Source organism: Glycine max, chromosome 12 (assembly GCF_000004515.6).
Source record: "Glycine max cultivar Williams 82 chromosome 12, Glycine_max_v4.0, whole genome shotgun sequence".
Lineage (NCBI taxonomy): Eukaryota > Viridiplantae > Streptophyta > Magnoliopsida > Fabales > Fabaceae > Glycine > Glycine max.
Genome location: NC_038248.2, coordinates 34,461,390 through 34,482,896, shown reverse-complemented (window position 1 = coordinate 34,482,896; position 21,507 = coordinate 34,461,390). Strand labels below are relative to the sequence as shown.

The window sequence follows — 21,507 nt, the reverse complement described above, 5'->3', positions numbered from 1 at the left end:
TTCTAGATTTATTAATTAAACTAAAATCGGAATCCAAAAAATTAAAAGAAAAACCCAATGGCGCAAGTCTCAATACAGAAATCAAATTCTTAGGAAAACTTGGAACATAAAAAGTCTTTTCTAAACGTAAAATGAAATCGCTGCTTAAAACCAAATTGCACGTCCCAATGGACTCCACATGTGAGCTCATCTTGCCTCCTGAATAGATGTGCTGCTCACTTCCCATTGGCCTCCTTAGGTTTTCCATACCCTGCAAGGCATTAGAAACGTGGATTGTAGAACCAGAATCAATCCACCATGTGTTATGATTAATGCTAACCATATTAGATTCATAACAAACAAAAGTAAATGGAGTATCTTTCTTGTCCATCTAGCTCTTAAACTTTAAGCAATCTTTCTTCATGTGTCCTTTCTTCTTGCAAAAGAAACACTTGGACTCTTTCTTTATGACTGGCTGAGCAGGAATCTTGCCCTTGTTTTTAGGTTGATCCCCTTTCTTCTTTCCATGAATGGTTAAGTTCACCCTTTCGCCCTCTTCCATAATTAACCTTTCCTTTTCTTGAACACACATGGTCATCAATTCATTAATTGACCATTTGTCTTTATGTGTGTTATAAGAGATTTTGAAGGGAGCATATTGCAAGGGTAGAGTACACAAAATATAGTGTACTAGGAAAGAATCAGACATGGTAACCTCCAAGGCTTTTAGTTGAGCCACTATATCCCTCATGTGCATGATGTGATCACGTACACCCCTTATCCCTTGGAGCTTTAAGGATGAGAATTGCATTATAAGGGTTCTGGCAAGGGCCTTATCAGATGTAATAAACTAATCATCAATGGCCTTCAAAAGATCCTTGACCTTTTTATGCTGATCGATGGAACTATGGATACTAGTAGATATATTGGTCTTTATGAACATTACGGACAAACAATTAGATCTCTCCCACTTTTTATAAAGATCGACAACGTCTGGAGTGCTAGTTTCAGTTATGCCTGGCGCTTCGTCTTTCCTAATAGCATAGTCAATATCCATCCAACCTAAATGAAGGAGAATTCTTTCCCTCCAAACCTTATAATTGTTCCCTTTCAATTCAAAAATATCACACTTAATATCAGAAATGTTTGCAGATTGATTAACTACAAAGTTCAAGATACATTCTCATTACTCATAATTTGAGACTCAATAAATTGTCATGTTTTACCAATGTAAAATATGTATTAGTTTATGAACCCAATGACATACAACTGCCAAAGTTCTACTCAATTAGATTCATACTTATGATAGAACTATCAAATTATGTTCTTTTTTCTCAATTCTTGTGGGTAAATTAAGAAATATAACCTGATATTTTATCCTAATTAATCATACGAACATAACAAAATTCATGTGGGTATATTTTATCACATTAAATATGATTAATCACAACCAATGTTTTTAAATGTGATTTTTACACTTAATATATAAACCTAATCAATTAAAGATGTTGTGGCTATTCTCTAATTAATTAAATCATATTAATCACCTAACATTAATTCTTAATAAAGATCTAAATATTTGCATAATATTCTAAATAATATAAATAAATTGAATAACATTGCATAAAAATATTCAAGATAACTTCGCATGTATAAAATCATACACACAAAACTTCAAAAGTAAATAAATAATATATGCATACGATTATCCAAAATAGAAGCAAGGAAAAGGCATACATTGCTTTGATACCAAATGTAATAGATATACATACTGATCTAAACATGCGAATGAATTTAAATGACATATTCAAATCAAACAGCACAAGCGTATCTTCACCCATTGCAGATCAAACACGAATCAGCGCAAGCACGAACCCGAAGTCAGCTTTGTTTTTATAGACCCTTACTCACTCAAAATAGATGGTTTATTTTTTTGAATAGAGAAATATGCTTGGTGATACAAAACTAAGAGCACCTCATCCTATTTAGTCTGTCTATCACAGAACTCAACCAATCTTGATCAGAACGTGAGTTTGAGGATAAGGACATGAGTTTGTTACTGAATGTTACAGAGATAAGGATTGAACGTGGGATGAAAATGGACCAAATTTAAAATATAAATTCCCAAAAAAACTACAACAGGAAAAAATAGAGGAACGTGGACCCATCCGAAAATTCCATCAAGAAAAACATCATCAAATTCTTCTCCTAAATGTTTGATCCCTTATATTTCAAGATTTGTTCCTTACGATGAAATATGAGGAATCAAACATTTATGTGAAGAACTTTGATGACGATGTTTGTGACAAAGAACGATCGAGGATATGTCAAGAGAGGCAGACTAACTTGTGTAAAAGTTGTACGCACTTTTCATGGGTGCATGCAATATTTCAAGACCCTCCCTTTCTCTCTCTTTTGGTTTCTTTCTTCCTCCTCTATTTTGCCGTAATACACTTTTCGCCAAGTTTTTCAAAAGGAATCCATTGAATATAAACTCAAATTCTAAAATAGCAACAAAGTCTACCCAGGAAGATTTGCGTCTATAACAACCCAGGATCGGAGAATAACAAAACATATATAAATTGTGGTTTGAGTCAAGAATGTATTTCTTAGTGGGACATATGCAATTGGTCAAAATTATAATGTCACCCCAAGCATGAGTGCCTCCATACACTTTGCATTAATGTAATTGGTGGACTGATATGTATTTTCTTTTAATAATTAAAATGGATAGAGTCCCCGGCTTCTGCCTCTCTTCCGGTTCCACTTGCTACTTGCTAAAGTATTTAATTGGATTTCTAATTATACTACTCCTGAGCTTCTGCTGTGCGAAAATTTTCTACACGTATTTCAAACATTAAAATCTTTAGTAAGGTCGATCGAAACTAGAGCGTGATATCTTCCCACGTTGTTTATGATAAAAATTAAGAATGTACTAAAATAATGTGCCATGCTTAATATTTAAGAATGTCATCAGAGGTTTAATCTTTAGTCCTGTATGTATGGAAAAATATCTATTGAAAGATGTTGAATGGATCTATGTGCAACAGGGAATTAGTCCTTGATTCTGGATGAGGAGATACCATGAGTTTATCAATAAAACATTTTTGCCATGGCCAACAGTGTGAGATTTGTTATAGAGACACCACCAGCTATTGAATGTTTTAAACATGGTTAGGAAATTTTTCTTATATAGTATACTTTGCTTGATCAATAATCTATTATGTTCTCAGACACCACCCTTCATTATTTTTGTGTTTATGCTTTTCATATAACATGAGTGTATGAGATAGTTCTCATTCTTAAATAAATGCGATACTTCTTGTGTATACAGCGTACCTTTTATACCTGTGCTTTGTTCTTTCATGTATTTTAATGCTTAACGCGTGTTCTGCGTCCTGCAACAGTATTACAGTGATGTTTTTTGCGGAGGAAACTTTAGATGGTAAGCTAATAGAAGTAGAGAAAAGGTCGCTCAAACAAATCTCAATGCCTTTTCAGCAAGGTCTTTGACAGAAATTCAGACAACCTTCTGGAACTACTTTGAAATCTCAATGTTAGAGGAGACAGGACTGACCAAAGAAGGTGATGCAGAAGTTTATCCCCTTTTGCCGAAGGCTGAGGCTGAAACATTTAAACCGTTATGAGAATGAGGGGAACCCATCTTCTCAAATTACCTTGGCTGGTTTTTGAAAGAGGGAGAGGGGTGAGTACTAGGTCCAAGTAACGAAACAGGTTCTCTGGGTCAGTGGGAAGAGGAGGTATGAACTGCAGATATACGGCGGCATCGGGAATGCTAGTGATGGTGATGGCCATGAATCTGGTGGAGATTGTGAATTCTGTTTGTCAGAACCCCGAGAGATAACTGTCCTCCATTGCCGACACATGGTATTTTCCATTTGTTGGTTCTCTTTTTATCCTCTACTCCTCTACCTTCTTCTTCTGCTTGTAGTCTTAGTTAGCTTGGAAATTGATTGATGTTGCAGTTCGTATAGTTAGTTCTTTTATCAACTCATATACAGAAAAGACGACAGTGTCTGAATTCGCCAGGTCCAAGGAGTAAAGCTATTTTGGTTTGTATAAACATGTATGCTTAAGTTTTGCCTCTTGCCTATGGGGCTTTTAAGAGTTGAGTAGCATTGTATTTTTACATTATGATCATAAATCTAAATCTGTATACACTCTCCTCTTTAAAAAATAAAAAATAAAGGGTGTGACTTGTGAACGCGTGTTAAGAATCTTGAGATATTAAAATATCTTAATATTTACAACATTACTTGAAGATTAATGACTTTATTTTCATCTTTCTTTCATAAATTTTGTTTCATTTCTAGATTAGGTTAGGATGAATCTTTATTTGAATTTATTTTGATTAATTTCTTTTCTAAATCCTTCTCTTATTTTTTTATTTAATTATTGGATTTATTGGAATTTAGACTCTTTCAGTTCAATAAACTTTAAAATTCTTGAGCCTAGGGATACTAATATATTGTATGCTTCCATGTGAATTTCCTTCTCTTAATGCCTATGAGTTATGAGTAATCTTGCTCACTTAAGGGATTATGATTCATAGTAAGGAAAAAAAGGATTTATCACTAAGGAATTAGGGTTAAACTAATTAAATGGAAGAAATTGATTAGGAATTGAATAACTCAGTGATTTAGTGTTACTAATTAATTTCTTTCAATTGCTGGTTTAATATAAAATGACTTGCCCGAAATTATCATGAATCAAGTAAAACCTCATTTTATGATAATCGATAAAAATTAAAGAAACACTATCAAACATACAATGAAGAAAACAAAACAAACCTATGCCCCATCTTCTATTGAAACTTGGAAAATTCTTCATTCACAAATTACAAGATTACACAAAATTCTCAATACAACATAAGATGCAAATGAGTAAAGAAAAAGAAATTCCTTCAAAATCGAATACATATTTCACCATAGACTAAATAAATCAATACAAATAGAAGCAAGAAAAAAAAGAAAAAAAATAATTGAAAAGCGCTACAAAAAGTTCATGATTTACTCTTTAACCCATCCAATCCAAAAAAAAATGCATGTAGAAATTTTAACAAAGCACACTATCAGGCCCCTACTGGTCTTGCATGCAGCCAAGAAAAGTACTTACAGGTTTATTATTAGCATCCTCAGGGTTAGAGAAGAATACAAAAACAAATTCTCTTGCTCTTGCATAACTTTTATGTGATAGTTATTGTGCCACAGGAACTAAACAGATCTCGTAGTTTTTTTGCCAATAACACAATCTTCAATGTCCTTTACCTAAAAGTTTGATGATGATGTTACTTATAAATAGTTACGAGAATGTTTTTAGCCGTGGCTGCAAATTTTCTCAACTCGAGAATTGCTTCCCTTTTATCTGAACCTTTCCATTTTCTGAACACCAATTGATACCAAGAAAGAAAGAAATAAAGGAGAAAATAAAATGTGCATGAATTACATTGAATGTGTAGGTAGTATATAAATGTAATTCATGCACAATTTATTTTCTCCTTTATTTATTTATATATATATATATATATATATATATATATATATATATATAACAATTGAAAATGATTTGAGAAACCAAGTTCGTAAGATAAGAACTAATTCAAATATGCATAGACTAGATGAGATAAAAAAAAAAAAAACTTAATTGGTGATATGAGTTTAATTAGAGATAATTGTGTTATCTAAAGCAAGCTGCACTTGATGGCCAAGTTTCTTAAATCTGCAACAACTGTTCTTATAACAGTTTTTTTTTTAAGCTAGCACAAATTACAACAATTAAGTTAACTAAAAAAAATAGAGTACTTTCTAATAGAATCAAATCCAGTTTTTTTTTCACCATATCTGATATGATCTGTACATATTTCTTTCTTGGTATAGGTATTTAGAAAATGATGATTATGAAGTTGGAAAGGTTCCGGAGGGAAGCAGTTTTGAACTTTGAGAAAATTTCACGACAATTTAGAAACGTTGTGTTTGTTCTTGGTCTTCATGTGCAGGAAGAACATCATCAAATTCTTCACCTAAATGTTTGATTCCTTGTATTTCAAGATTTGTTCCTTACAATGAAATATGAGGCATGTGAGGAACATTGATGATGATGTTTGTGACAAGGAACTAAGATCGAGGATATGTTTTGTTCAAGAGGCAAATTAACTTGTGTAAAAATTGTAAGTACTTTTCATGGGTGCATGCAATATTGCAAGACCCTCTCTTTCTCTCTCTTTTGGTTTATTTCTTCCTCTATTTTGCCTTAACACACCCTTCGTCAAGTTTTTCAAAAGGAATCCATTGAATGTGAACTCAAATTCTAAAATAATAACAAAGTCTATCCAAGAAGATTTGTGTTTATAACAGCCTAGGAGAAAAAAAAACATATTTTTGAAGAAATTGTGTTTTGAGTTAAAATTGCATTTCTTAGTGTATGTGAAGATATGCAATTGGTCAAAATTATAATGTCACACCAAGCATGAGTCCCTACATACGCTTAGCATTAATGTAATTGGTGGATATCTGATTACACTACTCCCAAGTTTCTGTTGTGTGAAGAGTTGAGTTTCTCCACGTATTTCAATTATTAGAATTTTTAGTAAAGTCTATCCAAACAGGAGTGCGATATCTTTCCCCATTATATATGATAAAAATTAAATTAATCAATGTTTGGAGACAATCAAATTAATCTTTATGATGGATTTGTTAAGAGAGAATTCTGAAGACTTGATGGACAACTTGAGGTTTTCTTTCTTTTAATTATTTCACTTGAAAGACATGTGAAATTTTTTTGTTCAAGTGTAGTATATAATAATACAAAAAAAAATGTAATTATATTATCCCATTTGGTGTATATAATTCAAATATTTTATTTACCCTTCATTTATGCAATTAGTTACCCCAGTTTTTTAAATATTTACTCTCACTACTCACTTCACACATGTGTACGTTGCATTTGTTTTATTTATTTTTTATCAATTCAATATCCTCGTACTAGTGTCCCTTTTCTTTATGCGCAACAAATTGTGAAGTCACCACCTTGACTTCCATCAATTTCAAACTGAGCAAAGAAGGACAATGGCACCGACAAGTGGGTTAATTATAAGATTTTTTTATGATTATGCACATTTTTATGGAATGTTTGAGAAACTTTCTGAAAATGGGATGTGATCTGCAAGATAGGCGATCTTCTAGTTATATTGCTAGGGAAAAGGGCATGAGGAATGTAAGCACGCCCATTCTTTTGTTCAATTAATTGTTATGATTGTTATTTGCTTGGTTTTTTAATTACTATTTGATTTTATTGCCGAAAATATTGTTTTTAGATTTTTTTACTTAGTATTTTTTGGAGTTGTAATTATTCCATATTCTTCTGTTTGTTTATTGGCCTTTTTATTTGCACAGATAAAACATATCGAGAACAAAAAAAAGTGGATGCACCGTGAGGGAATGTGATGCTATGGAGTGATGTGGGTGGCATGTGGTGAACATTGTTGAATTCTTGGCATTCCTTGCAAGTTTTGTCATACTCAGCGCAGTCTGTTCTCAAGGTCGGCCAAAAGTAACCGATGCAGATGACTCTAGCTGCCATGCTCCGACCTCCTGTGTGCATTTGGCAAATTCCTCTGTGTACCTAGCTTGTCCAGGACATACTTCGTGTGATCTTTGTCGACACACTTCAGCAATGGCTTCAAGATGACTCAACATTTCATTGTCAATGATAACATAGTGTGAAGCTTGGTGTCTTACCTTTCTGGCTTCTGATGCCTCTTGGGGTAGGACGTTGGTGGCCAGGTAGGTCCATATGGGAGACATCCATCAACTAGGAGCATAAACTCGGTCGTTATGTTCCCTATCGACATGGACCAATGGAAACGTTATATGGTTCGAGTGTTTTTCCGCTCGAAAGCTAGTGACTCAGCTAGTTTAGTAAAAATGTGGATATACAAACACGAAATTAAGAAACCTAACTATCTTTGACATGCTTGCTTGTTTTAAAAAAAATATTTATATGATTAGAATAATGCACAAAAATCAAATTACCATAGTACCATAAATAGTTGACACAAAAAAAGTAAAAAAAAAAAAACCATATACATGTATTTGAAAAAAATAATAAACTTAAACTAATACATTCATCAATACATAATAACATAAATTTACAATATATTGAACTTAATGAAATAAAAATACGAGTAAACTGGTGCGATAACCCTTCTATTTTTACTAGTTATTATAAAGTCGGATTTTCAAATAGTATGTTAATTAGTTTTTTATCGTAAAAAAATATTAGATTTAGTAAAAAAAAAAAACTATTCCAGCCCACCTTATATGTATATTAACTAGTTAAGTCAGTATCAACTTAGAAGAAAATGAATAATGCTAAACAATCCAATGAGCAATGATTAAGTTAAAATAAGGTGAAATATTAAATATAAGAAAATGTTTTATTTATATACCCCAAAATGTGGTTCATCACATATGAAGAGAGAAAAAAAAAAGAATAACATAACCATGATAAGTGATAAAAATAAGTAAAGAATATTAATAAGGTATTTAAATTTATGAAATATCACATATCATAACTCTAAAATCTAAATAGTACTCAATATAAACCACATCTTCTAACAATAATTTAAACTGTAATTAATTCACTTTTGACCATCAACAACCTTGTTCGTTTTAATTACTCTATATTTTAGTCTAACAAGATTTTTTTTGGCTAAATCATTATAAAGCAAGTATATAAACTCTCCGCCTGTAAAGATGTACTATTTACTCGTTGACCCAAGGAACTTCTTCCATGCGGTATTGTAATCGATTAATGATCATCCAACAATTTCTTCTTTTAGCAGAGATCATCCAACAATTTCTGACAAGAATCGAACTGAAAAAATCGTTTGAGCAAATATTCTGCCATAATAGCTTTTATGCTTTACTTCTCACTTTTAAAAAAAAATGTTTTCAAAATAATTTTATATTATTCAGAAATAATTTTTCAAAAAACCTAAACACTTATGAGATGTTTTTCCGTCCTCTTGTTTAAGTGTTATGTTCAAGTGCTCAAGAGATAAATCTTTAAAAAACAAAATTATGTTTATATGACAAACACTTTTAAATATGCTACGGTGATAAAAAAAAAGATTGTTTTTGGAAATAGAAAACAAACAAGGCCTATGTCTTTCAATTTAGCATATTTTATATCTATTTTTAAATTAAACTTAATAGCTTTTTTATAAAAAAAATCAATAATTAAAACTAAAATTTATATCATAATTTAAATAGTTCACTATAAATAATTTACTTATTTAAACACATTTATTTGTTATAAATTTAACTATACAAAAATAAATATTTATTCCGTGTAACTCAGTCTAAAATATTAGAAATTTTTAATTAATTTAAATAAGTTTTTACTCCTTTAAATTTAGGATAATTTTTATTTTCATCCTTTAGTTTAAAATATTTTTATTTTAGTCCTCAAATTCAAGGAATATTGTTTTTAGTTCCTCAATTCTACTTTAAGAGACTAAAGAAAAACTAAAAAATATATTTTTTTAGTTCCTCAATTCACTGTAGAAGACTAAAAACAAACAACATTCAAAAAGTTCGAGGGACAAATATATTAATGGTGCCAAGAGAGACTAAAAACAAACAACATTCTCCAACTTTGGAGTAATATATAGCAATTAATATACAACTTTTCTTTAGCTGTATAAGAACAAATATATGCAGTAAAAAAAAAAAAAGAACAAATATATGCTGTCAACCAGTCATTGATTTATATTTATTACTTCTATCTTGGAGAAAGGTGATTTATTTTTCTTAATTCTCTATCTTTGCTCACATGATTAATATTTTGCTTCTATTCGCTAAAGTAGCGACTTTATTAATGGTGTCGGTTAACTCGTGATTGTTGCCAACACCTCTCTCATACGAACAATTTTTTAATTTCTTTAAAATGAAAGTTATATCTAAAAAACATAATTATAATGATTAAATAACAAATTAATGATAAGTTTATAACTAGTATTAAGTTTTTAATCAATATGTACAAGTTTAGAAAGGCTAGCCTAGCTCATCCGTCTTTGTCAAATTCCAGAAGCAACCAATTGTGATTTGCAGCACATTTTGCAATAATGATAATAAGTTACGTTGCATTGAGGTTGCACGGACGAATCCAGAAGTAAAATACTAGCTCTCATCCAACTATATTTGGGAATGAACAAATTAATTAAAAAACATTTTTACCCAAAAAAAAGAAGAGACATTAATGGTGCCATGAGATCTCAACTATCATACCTTGCTCCTTCCTTGTCATATAAATGAATTTAAGTCGGTGACGGTGGCCCAACCTCTTCTACATTTTGTTTGTGCATCCCGAATTTAAAATGACATGGCACATTTAAAGACACAAAATATTAAACAAATTATGAACCAAAACAAAGAAAATACTATATACTATGTCACGATAGTCCTAACATTGTTGGAGGACTCGTAAACTTGTAATTAATCTGACCATTCGAATGTTGTGTGTCGTCTCTAACACGTAATCAAAGTGGTTGCAGTAGGAGAAAGCTAAAGGGTACTCTTCAATTTTTATTTTTATTTTTATATTTATTTTGGTTGCATCAAAACCACAAGTATATATCCATGGGAAAAGCACAACTCTGAATAATCATAATCATATGGCCGTCCACTCGAAATACTTATGTAATGTTCAATGTTAATTTTAATTCAATGTGGAAGCGATGAAATTGAGAATGATGATAATGGGTAGACCATTAAACTTTCCTCTGATTCACGTATATATCCCTAGAAAATGGGTCTAAAGAAAATAAATGTGAAAGACAAACTTGAGTATGCTGACTTATCAGTGGTCACGCTTATTGTAATTCTGTATTCCCTTGTTGGTGTACAAATATTTAATTTGTGCTTTAATTAATTATTAAATTAATATAATCTTTTTACAATATTAATTTTTACTTTAATTTCAAGAATAATTAGATACAATGAAATTCATATAAATTATAATAGAAGTGTTTTTTAAGAAAATATAATATTTTTAATAACATTTAAATTTTGCGGTAAAAAAATGAAAATAAAAGTTGATAACTAAAATACTAATTTTTTTATGTACCCAAAACAAAAAATACCGGTTGTCTAATATTTTCATATATACATATATATGGACAAACACACCCTTTTTTAATTTAAATGAAATCAATATAATTTTATTTGAATTTATCTATAACTCCAGGTAATATTATAGTACATTAGACCCTTATACTCTATGATAGGTAACTAAGGTAAGTAAACTTAAAATCTACTATTACTAGTTCACTTCATTTTTAACAATCAAACTTCGTTAAACTTTGATTGTATATATCATTAGAATACTATTAGTATTATGTGCATGTATTCTATGAAGTGATAAGACAACCTTAAATTTTAAGGACCAAATAAGAACTCATCTCAATGATATATTTTGTAAGACTTTTATTTAACTTATTGTTATTCTAGATATATTCATTTAAATCTAGTCATATTTTAAGATAACCTTTTTAATATAAAATTATAAATATAGTTAAAATATATTATCCAAACAAATATAAAAATTGAATTAGTATTATTTCATTAGAACTTACTAGTATAAGATATGATAAAAATTAATAAAATTCATGAATAAATAAAAAAATATTTAAAATCTATATACTAATACATATTTATATTTGTTCTGTTTTAGATAAATATATCAAATATGTGTTATCTCAATGATGTAGCCAAGATGTAATTCTAGTTGAGGTTACATTCCACTCAATTTTCCCTAAAGACCAAATTAGCTAGTAGGAAAAGAGTATCCAAATAAAACTATTAAAGGTCATCTTCGCAACCCTACCATATTTATGCCGGAAGAAAGCTCTAGAGTCATTAAATACAAGCACTAAATAATTTATTTCAATGCTTTATTTCGTGTTGTCAAGAATTCGCATGTGTTATTTCTATTGACATCAATTAATGATCATCAAATATAAGTACTATTCAAAATAGTACTTAATAATATCAATTTGGGACAATTAACAAATTAATTCAAACTGAAATAATATTGTAAATGAACGCAAACTATATATATAGTTCTTAATTATGTATTATTAGTACGAATACATAAAGATTGAGTTTAATGATGATGTTTCCTTACTCGTTTTAATAGAAAAAGATGAAAACTACTTTGCTCCTTTTCTCCTTCCCCTCTCACTAAAGAACAAACAATAGAAAAAGATTGAGTTTTTACACCTTGTCTGAAGAAATTTCATAAGAATTGCGTGACTCAAAAGGAAGTTGGTTACTGATCCTGAAAACAAGCTCAAACTATGGGAAAGTGCATAACTAACCTACCTTATGCACCGGCATTCGTCATCATCTCACGTTGGAATAGTGGAGAAGCACTACTCATGAAAGTTATCTAACGCTTCAGTTAATTCTTTTCTTCTTCTTGTTCTTGCCAGGGTCCAAAAGTCATAGACACGTACCTTCAACACAAGGGTTTCTAAAATGGGTCATCTCAATCTCAATGAGTTTAATCAAAACACTTCTAAAGGAATTACAAATGAAATAAAAATGAAAAATGTTTAATCTAGTGCTAATTCACATGACCGACTTTGAACTTTCCGATCATAACAATTGTTACAAAAGCTTATATTCAAATCAGTAACCTTCTATTACCAGCTGGTTTATAAGAATAGAAATTTGTGACACTCAAATGCTAATCTTATTACCAAATATTGTCACTTTTCTATTTCTTTCTCACTATAGATTAGCACTTTACTCTGTAATATTGTAAGTAATATGACGTCTCATTCTAAATCATCAGAGATTCGGTACTTTACTCTGTACTATTACCAAATATTGCACACTAGTCTTACACCTATAATTGCACACAAAAAAATCTTACACCTATAATTGCCGTGATGATAAAATAAATTATATCATGTTAAAAGTTAAAACTAAACAATTTTTTTGAAAGAGATTAAAGAAATTAAAACTAATAAAAATATTTGAAAAAAATAAAATATATTTCATTAATATTAAGAATAAATTTTAAAACTATACATTTTTTTAATCAAAATTGGTCAATAAATTAAATTTTATCTTACTCACTTCATTCCAAATTATATGACGTTTAAGGTTTTGGTACAAATATTAATAAATATAATTAATTTATTAAATTTTAAATAAAATATTAATAACTTCTAAATATACCTTTTATCTCTTTAACTAATGACTTATTTATTTTTCGTATATATTAGTATTCTCACTAAACATTTATTAACATGAATAAACGATTTTTTTTTTAATCTAACGTTAATTTTTTAAAATAACATCTATTTTGAAATAATACTTTTTTCTCTAAAACATGGTATAATATGAAAAGGAGGATAGAAAAGGCAAGATAGAATATTATTTTAGGAGTTGATGATGAATACAAAAGTGAGTGCAAGTGCAAAATTTGGTACGTAAATGTATGAGGCGAGAGTCCAGAGCATAGTGGAGAAAAGAAGAGTGTGTGTGTGGGAGAGTGAGAGCAGGACAGCCTCCCACTTTGTTTCGTAAATGCTCAATTTTATCTCCGTTACCCAATTTAAGCTGTTTCAATTCACAAACACAACACGCACTAAGCAATAGCAAACTAGTACTATTCTCTTCTGGTTACTTCCAACTTGTTGCTTTGCTTCGTCACCAGAAAATGAGTGCTCATCAAAAAGAAAAACACAACGCACCTTCGTCCAAACCAACGGTTTCTCATTCACTTCACAAGGTACATACATAAATACGTATTACTATTTTTATTTTTTTTTTGCTTTTCACTTTGTTGCTCTCCTTTGTACTTTAGCCAACATCATATCTTCAATTCAGTTCTGTTCCATGTTCTTGTTGTTGTTGTTGTTGTTGTTGTGTTTATAGGTTGATGATCCAATGAAGGTAACCGATGAAAATGAAACCTTGCGTGCTTCTAATAATCAATGGAAGCGACCGAATCTGCAGCTGGAAATACCGACCAGAACATCGGAAGAGTCTTCTCAGGATCTTGTAAGAATAAGGATGCCACTGACGCCAAGTCCAACTCCTAGTCAGAAGAAAGTGAATTTTCTTGCGACTTCTCGCTCTGTTGATGCTCCAAGGCCTACTTCTTCATCGACCAGAGCCAAATCATCCATGAGAAACATCTTACCGAAATTCGGCTTCCGGAATCGTGCACCATCGCCCGATGTTGAAAAGGTTGTTACTACTGCAGCTCAAGAAGGTTCCTTTTCTGGTCATCAAGAGAAGCCTTCAATCCCAAGATCAGTGTCTCTCACAAAGATGTTTACTCCTAAGATTAAGAGAACGTCTTCGTTGCCAGTGGAAGAACTTGGGCGTGCAAACGTAGAATCTGTTCTTTGTGGAACTCTTGGTGCTTCTCCATGTGTAAGATCTCTAGCCTATAGCTGTCACTACTACACAAGTGTGATTCAACATCGTTGAATCTAAGTCGGTTATGAAATAATCGATGTAATATAGCTTGCGGTGGCAATTTTGAAATTAATACCAACTTTTTATAAAACTTAACGACGGGTCTTGTAAACCGCTTTTGATACAAACATTACGAAGGCGGTTTTATAAAAACCGCCTTTGTTTGTTAGCCTATTACTACGGTTTTATACGAAAACCGCCTTTGTCTCATTTGTAGTTATTTTTATTAATTATTTATGCTTCAGTCTTGGTACGCGCATGCCCTTTCGCCCTTCACCCTTCACCTTGCCGTGACCTCCATACATCTCACTCTCGCCCTTCACCCTGCCCTGACCTCCACAAGCTCGTCGTGGACATTTCCCAACCTGTGCTCTGACCCGTCTCCGGTGAAGGGTAGGGTTTTTGTGAGAACGAAAACACCTAACCCTAATATTGTTGCTGCTCCAAGAGGTAAGGGTTGTGTTCAGATGCCTATACCCACAATGTTCAACATCCTTAGTTTTTCTTTTTTTTTCCCATTTTCTACTGAAAAATTCGATTTTGTTGTGTTAGAATAGTAGAGATTGTGAATTTGGGGATTTCGTGAAATGGGTTTTAATTTTGCTTTTTGTTTGATTGTAGTGGTGGGATTCGGAAAGAAGCGTGGACCAAACTCTATGTGTAGTGGTGGGATTCTATTTTGCTCATCTCTTACACCAGCAACACATTCCCCACAGTACGAAAACACATGATGTTTTAGTTGTTTGAATGTGTTAAGTTTTAGTTTGTGTTTAACTTGCTCTTGTTGGAAAAAAAATAAAAAAAAATAGGATTGTGCCTACAGTTTTGCTCTAATAAGACTAGGTGAGTGGAAAAAAAATAAAAAAATAGGACTATGTACCTTTATATCGCTTAGAACTTAGAACTCATTGTTCTTGCTGCTTACTTGTTGTCTCATTCTCTCTCTCACCCATTGTTGTTTTCTTTGATTTTTAGATGTCTCCATCAATGTCATTGAAACATGATCCTAATCCTTTGGGGAGCTGCTACTAATGCAGAAACTAGAGGAAGTTGGAAGCTCTGTCAAGGTAGGAAGTAAACATGAGATATAGTATTGTTATTTGCCAGCAGAAACAAGATATTTAATTGCCCTGAGATATAGTATTGTTATTTAAATGCAATAAAAAGAGAGGAAAGGGGAAAAGGAAAATTATTTACATGTATGTTTCTGGAGTTGGTTATATTCTTTTGGCTAACCTCCAGTAATTTTTTCTGAGTGATTCTGATCTTTGTAATTGGGGTTTATACCTATTTCTCTCTAATAAAATGTGTTGCTTTTATCAGTTATCTAGCAATTTAATCCATTATACTTTCACAGCATACAGAGTCATCATGTATAGTTAATAAAATACTTACAGTAACTACCATCTATTAGAGAGTTGGGAGACATAATGATTTTTCCTTACTTCAAGAGGGGGGAGAATTTAGGGAGACAGAGAGAGACACCACTTCTATAAACTTCTAATCAAGTTTTAAGTTGAATTATATAATGTTCATAAGGGTGTTAGTTTGTAATTTGGACTCTGTTAAATTCTTCTACTTGTTTATTAAGTATTATAAGGAGTGAGCTCTTGTCAAAGAACACTTTATTTGATGTGATGAGATCTTCAAATTGCAGGCTCGGATAAAGAAGATAATGCAAGCTGATGAGGATGTTGGAAAGATAGCACTCGCTGTGCCTGTTTTAGTTTGTGAGTTGCTTTGACTTACTCTGTTGTTAACTTCAGGCTGCTGGTTGTTTGTTTGTCATATACATGTTGTTGACATTGCTCTTGAATGCATTACAGCTAAAGCTCTAGAACTATTTTTGCAAGATCTTTGTGACCGCACTTATGAAATAACTCTTCAAAGAGGAGCAAAGACCATGAATTCATTGCATTTGTAAGTCTCTTATGTTATTATTACTTTTCTTCAATCTCCCATTTTAGTGATTTAGAACCAACTCTAGAACTTAGAATAATGCCTTTATAATTGACTTCTTTTAATATTCTTAGCTTTGATTTTAATCCTCACTTTCCCCTTTTCCATATGTCCAAGTTATAAATGGAAGCTAAATGTGAAACAGGAAAGTAGCCATATTCTTAGCTTTGTACGTAAAGTTTTAATTTTTCAAATCACTCTTTACTTAATGGGCATCTTGTCTTTTCAATAAGGATTTAATTATTGAAATTAAACTTGTTGTTTCATGGGACCTTAGAAGCAAGATAAATAATTGCTTAAATGGAAAATTATGTGTGAATAGGAATGATGATCACTATGTGGTTATGGTCCAATTAATCTCAATTGAGTCTTGTATCATATAAATGTGTACTCTTTGCTTTAATCTGTTTGGTTCTTTTGCAGGGAAGAGAGACCCAGGGGATGATAGCTCGTTCTCGTTCAGTGCCTGTTAATACCAAAGAAAAAGGCATAAGGAGAATGGATTCGGTTTTCCGCATTATTCCATCCACTCCTCGCGTAATTGAAGTGAATGAAACAACAAAGGATACAGGTATCTTGTTATAAGCACTTGAATAAGTACTCATGACAAATAATAAAATTTTCATGTCCAAACTCTAACGAGATTCTCTGGATTGACACAGTTATGACATGTCATTGTCAAATATTGTTAGCTAGGAAAAATATTAACATTATATTTGTTATTGTATGACTTCTTTTTAGCATATGCATTATTTGAATATAAAAAATTGACATCTCATATTACATTGTATACATTTATATCTATTATATCTATTATATCTATCTGTTTCTGTTGTGTTATTCCCAGAACTTCCTGTTTAAAATAAATTTTTTATTTTATGGAGGGGTGTCTTTTGTCTTCTTGGCACTTAAAAATAGCTAAAAGTTTTCCTTTTTAAAAATTTCCCCACTATCTTTCGATGCATCTTTGTTTAATTTCTCAATCTAGAACAGATTGTTTTGGAACCTACATGCACTTGTTAACTTGAAAGCCTTTTTTGGTTCAGAAAATGGTGATGATGGTGAAGATATTGCTGAAGAGGAAGCCGTGTGCAGAATTTGTCTGGTTGATCTATGTGAAGGAGGTGAGACATTAAAGATGGAATGCAGCTGCAAGGGTGAACTTGCTCTGGCTCACCAAGAATGTGCTATTAAATGGTTTAGTATCAAGGGTAACAAGACCTGTGATGTGTGCAAGGATGAGGTTCGGAACCTCCCTGTCACTCTCTTATGGATCCGAAGTGTTCGAACTCAGAATACTAGAGCAAGGTCCGAGCAGGGAGATGATTTCAGGTATGTGTAGTTATTTTCTTATATAATATTCCTGAAGCTTTGATTTTTAACTGTGCCGAATGTCATTGTGTGATCCATGTTGCCGATCTCATCTAGTAGAATAAGGCTTTGTTATTGTTTATTTGTAGTTATTTTCTTATTTCTTATATAATTAAATATCAGTACTACTTACTAGTATGCCATGAATTAGTCATGCTAATACATTTGGATTGGGATCTAAATCGATATCATAGAATCTTATGGCCAATTTGTTTTTAGAATCATGCTAATTCAATATGTCAATAATCATGTACCAACCCTTCCACTCAGTCATTATTTAACTAAATTTTGCATTACTTTTCCGTAGTTACCACTCTCTCTTTATATACGCCATAATGTTTATGGCACTATCTAGAATATGGGGCCAAGTTTACTGTCCTGCGTCCAAATTGAAATAAGAAACTTGCATATCATTTCAGAATTTTCACAGGGTTTGGATATCCTATGATAACTTTATGACGTGAATCACGTGTTTTACTTTCATAGCAATCAGATTCAGATCTCTGACTTCTTGTTGAAGTTGGAGGTTTATTCTTTGGAATCTCTAGTTCAAATTGCGACTCTCATACTTCAAGTAGTTTTTACAAGACACGGCTTGAATAGAGTGTTCTTTTTGTGTATTTCTTGAGCTATAGATCATTGTTACACAGAATAACTTAATTTTTCTGCTTAATTTGACAGGGCTTGGCAGGAACTCCCAGTGCTTGTCATTGTCAACATGCTTGCTTATTTCTGTTTCCTTGAGCAGCTGTTGGTAAGAAAAAAAATCCTGTCAGATCTATCAAAGTTACAATTTTGTGTAGTCTAAGTTATTCAACTCTCTACAGGTTGGAAGAATGAGAACCAAGGCAATTTTCATCTCTCTTCCGTTTGCCTGTGCACTGGGTCTACTCTCCTCCGTAACATCATCAACCATGGGTACGTTCACTAAAGATACTCGATAAATATTGTCAAGATACTTGTCTGTGAAACTCATCACACTGAAAATGGCTATTGCTATTGGTTTGTATCATATTACACGATACTTTTAGAGAATTATTATTCATGATACTTTTTTTTTACTAATTTTGTTAATGCTTGGCTGGGTTTCACTAACATATGCAAATCCTAACTTCAATTTTGTTTTCCAGTGAAGAGCAGGTTCATCTGGATTTATGCATCTGTCCAATTTGTTTTGGTGGTCATATTCGCCCACATATTTTACCCCTTGGTAATAATATATTTTGATATAAGCTAAATTCTTATTACACAAATTTTCACATCACGCCAATATTGACAATGTTGTTTTGAGAAATATAGTCAAAGGAATCAGGATCAGCCATCGAGGGTTAGTTCAAATATTGGTAAGATGGGAATAGCTGTGACAAAAAATTGGTTCCAAATCCAGCTTACCACTTTAAGCCCTCAGGCTCATAACATGTCCTGAATCCTGATCATAGAATCAGACCACCTCTCATTCACCTGAATTTTTTATTACCAAAAGGAAAATAAAATAGTCAAAATTCGAACATTAGAACTTAGTCAAATGTATGACAATGTGTTCAAAACATGGTCCCACATGAAGAATCGCAAATTTACTAAACTTCATTCAATTAACTTGGTCAATTGCAGGTTGGTAAGCATGCGGTTTTGGCAATCCTTCTTGCAACGTTTGCTGGGTTTGGCGTGGTGATGAGTGGAAGTTCAATTCTTTTGGAGTCTTCTAGATGGAGAAGAAGATGGCAAGCTTTATCAGAGCTGCAGCGTGGTTCTTCAGCGATGACACAAGAAGGGATATCAAGTCAGAGCTGAATCGGTGTCTGTATGGCTTGTTAACTTTCTTATTATCAATCAAGCTAAGGGAATTGGCAGAACTGATTGTCAATTGACATTGTATAGGCGATTAAGCTTTGGAAGGATTTTACTACTGTGTACATAAGAACCAAACTTCATTGTACAGCTTATATTGTCGTTATAGAGAATAACTTAGGACTAGAGTTTCTATTGCTGTGGAATCATTTTGTTTATTTCTTTGTACTAAGCATTGTCGCCACAGTAAAACAAGAAGCCTTTTTTTTTTTTGGTAATCTTTGGTAGAGACAAAACCTATTTGTGAAATAAAATAGCACAACTTGAAAGCTTTAAGCACTTTCTATTTTTTATCCAAGCAAAAGCTCAATGAAAACTTGATGATCCAATTCTAATTTCTAGCTTGGTTTTCTCGTTTTTTTGTTTCAATGAGAAGGCTTCCTTTATTTAGGATTTAAAATTTAAAAAGATAGAACCATTAATTTTCAAAATTCCGTAGAATTCAATTTGGTTTTATAAAAGTCAAATCAATATCTTTCAAGATCCTTTTCGTGTTTCAGTTATTATAAATGATTAAAACTCATTAATTTCATAATGCAAAAGATTACATATGATAAGAAAAGGTTTGATTCACTTTGGATTCAATATCTCTCGACATTTTTAGTCCAACAACAAAGTTTTAAAATGGCTAAGTTCGTTCTTTCAAAGTAGGTTCAATTTGTAGTCTTTCTTTTAAGCCAATTATAATTTTAATGTCCTAGATGGATCATTTGAGTCGGACTTAGTTAAGATAAGGATAGTTTATACAATATACATAAGTCTTCAACTTTGATCTTCATCAAAACTTCACTAATGTATAACAACTACAAACATATCGTTCGGAGGAGATTAAAAATCTCACATTCAAGGGTAACTAAAGATCATGCTCCTGGAGTGGTGAGTCCTTATCCATAAAAAAAATCAAGTAAAATGAGTTTAGAATAACTTTAGGATCAACTCCATCAAATTTAAATTGAGTTAGGTTGAGTTATGTAACTTAAAAGTTTAAATAAATTTGTGAGAGTTTCATAAACTTAACTTATGAACTTGATTGGTAGATTTTTGTTTATTTTATATAAAATAATAACAAAATACCTAAAAATAATATGACAATTAAGCATTTTAACTACATAATTAAATAAAATAATAAATCATAAATTTTATAATATTTAAATAACTAAATCTAGTGAAGCATCACAACTAGATAATAACTTGCGGATGTAACAGTAATGGCAGAGCATTCCCATCGAGGGTTTCATGTTGATAGAGAACAAGCGATTGATGTTGTTAGAGATAAAAGTTCTTCAATTTAAAAATAATACATTAAATAAATGTATATTAAATCCTAAATGTGTAGAAAACAACTCAAATCAACCTGTGTTTTGGCCTAATTTTTTAACTTGGTGAGGCAGTGACTTCATGATAAACTCATGAGTCTACCAATTTTGCATAAAGCCTACTAAAAGTCAACTCACAAAATTAAAGTTAACAAGTTTGCTCGAGATTTTAATAATAATAGTTAGGTCAAATTATCAACTTTTGTTTTTATTATAAACCATGTGATTTTATTTAAATAGAGTGATCAACAAATAATAACCAAAAAAGATAAAATTTAACTCCAATTTAATATAAGAGACTATTTACGAAATTGAAATTTAGGTGTTTACAAGAGAGAAAAAAAGGTAAATTTAGAAGAAAAAAACAAAAATAATTTCCTTGTCTTTAAATTATTTAAATATTTTTACCTTTTCACTTAATATCTTTATTATTTTTTATTTTAACAAAATAATGATGCAATTTAATTCTTATAGTGGACTTTCGTTAAGCTGGGTGACGATTTTGACCTGTTTGC

At 31.5% G+C, this 21,507-nt stretch overlaps 1 protein-coding gene across 1 annotated transcript; it reads left to right on the top strand.

The window, feature by feature from the left end:
* Window positions 1-13,486: 13,486 nt before the first annotated feature.
* On the top strand, window positions 13,487-19,886 carry LOC100782610 (uncharacterized). Its single transcript, XM_014764984.3, has 8 exons — window positions 13,487-13,803; window positions 13,950-14,453; window positions 16,881-17,028; window positions 17,504-17,789; window positions 18,510-18,582; window positions 18,656-18,746; window positions 18,959-19,038; window positions 19,440-19,886. The coding sequence occupies exons 1-8, from the start codon at window positions 13,732-13,734 to the stop codon at window positions 19,617-19,619; spliced, it is 1,434 nt and encodes a 477-aa protein (XP_014620470.1). The 5' UTR covers window positions 13,487-13,731; the 3' UTR covers window positions 19,620-19,886.
* The last annotated feature ends 1,621 nt before the right edge of the window (window positions 19,887-21,507 follow it).

What these genes read in the sequence shown, in the direction of transcription:
- LOC100782610 (XM_014764984.3), top strand. Translation starts at nt 13,732, where the DNA reads ATGAGTGCTCATCAAAAAGAAAAACACAACGCACCTTCGTCCAAACCA. An exon ending in GAGCAGGGAGATGATTTCAG is followed by an intron (nt 17,790 to 18,509) that starts GTATGTGTAGTT and finishes TTAATTTGACAG; the next exon opens with GGCTTGGCAGGAACTCCCAG. An exon ending in CGTAACATCATCAACCATGG is followed by an intron (nt 18,747 to 18,958) that starts GTACGTTCACTA and finishes TTTGTTTTCCAG; the next exon opens with TGAAGAGCAGGTTCATCTGG.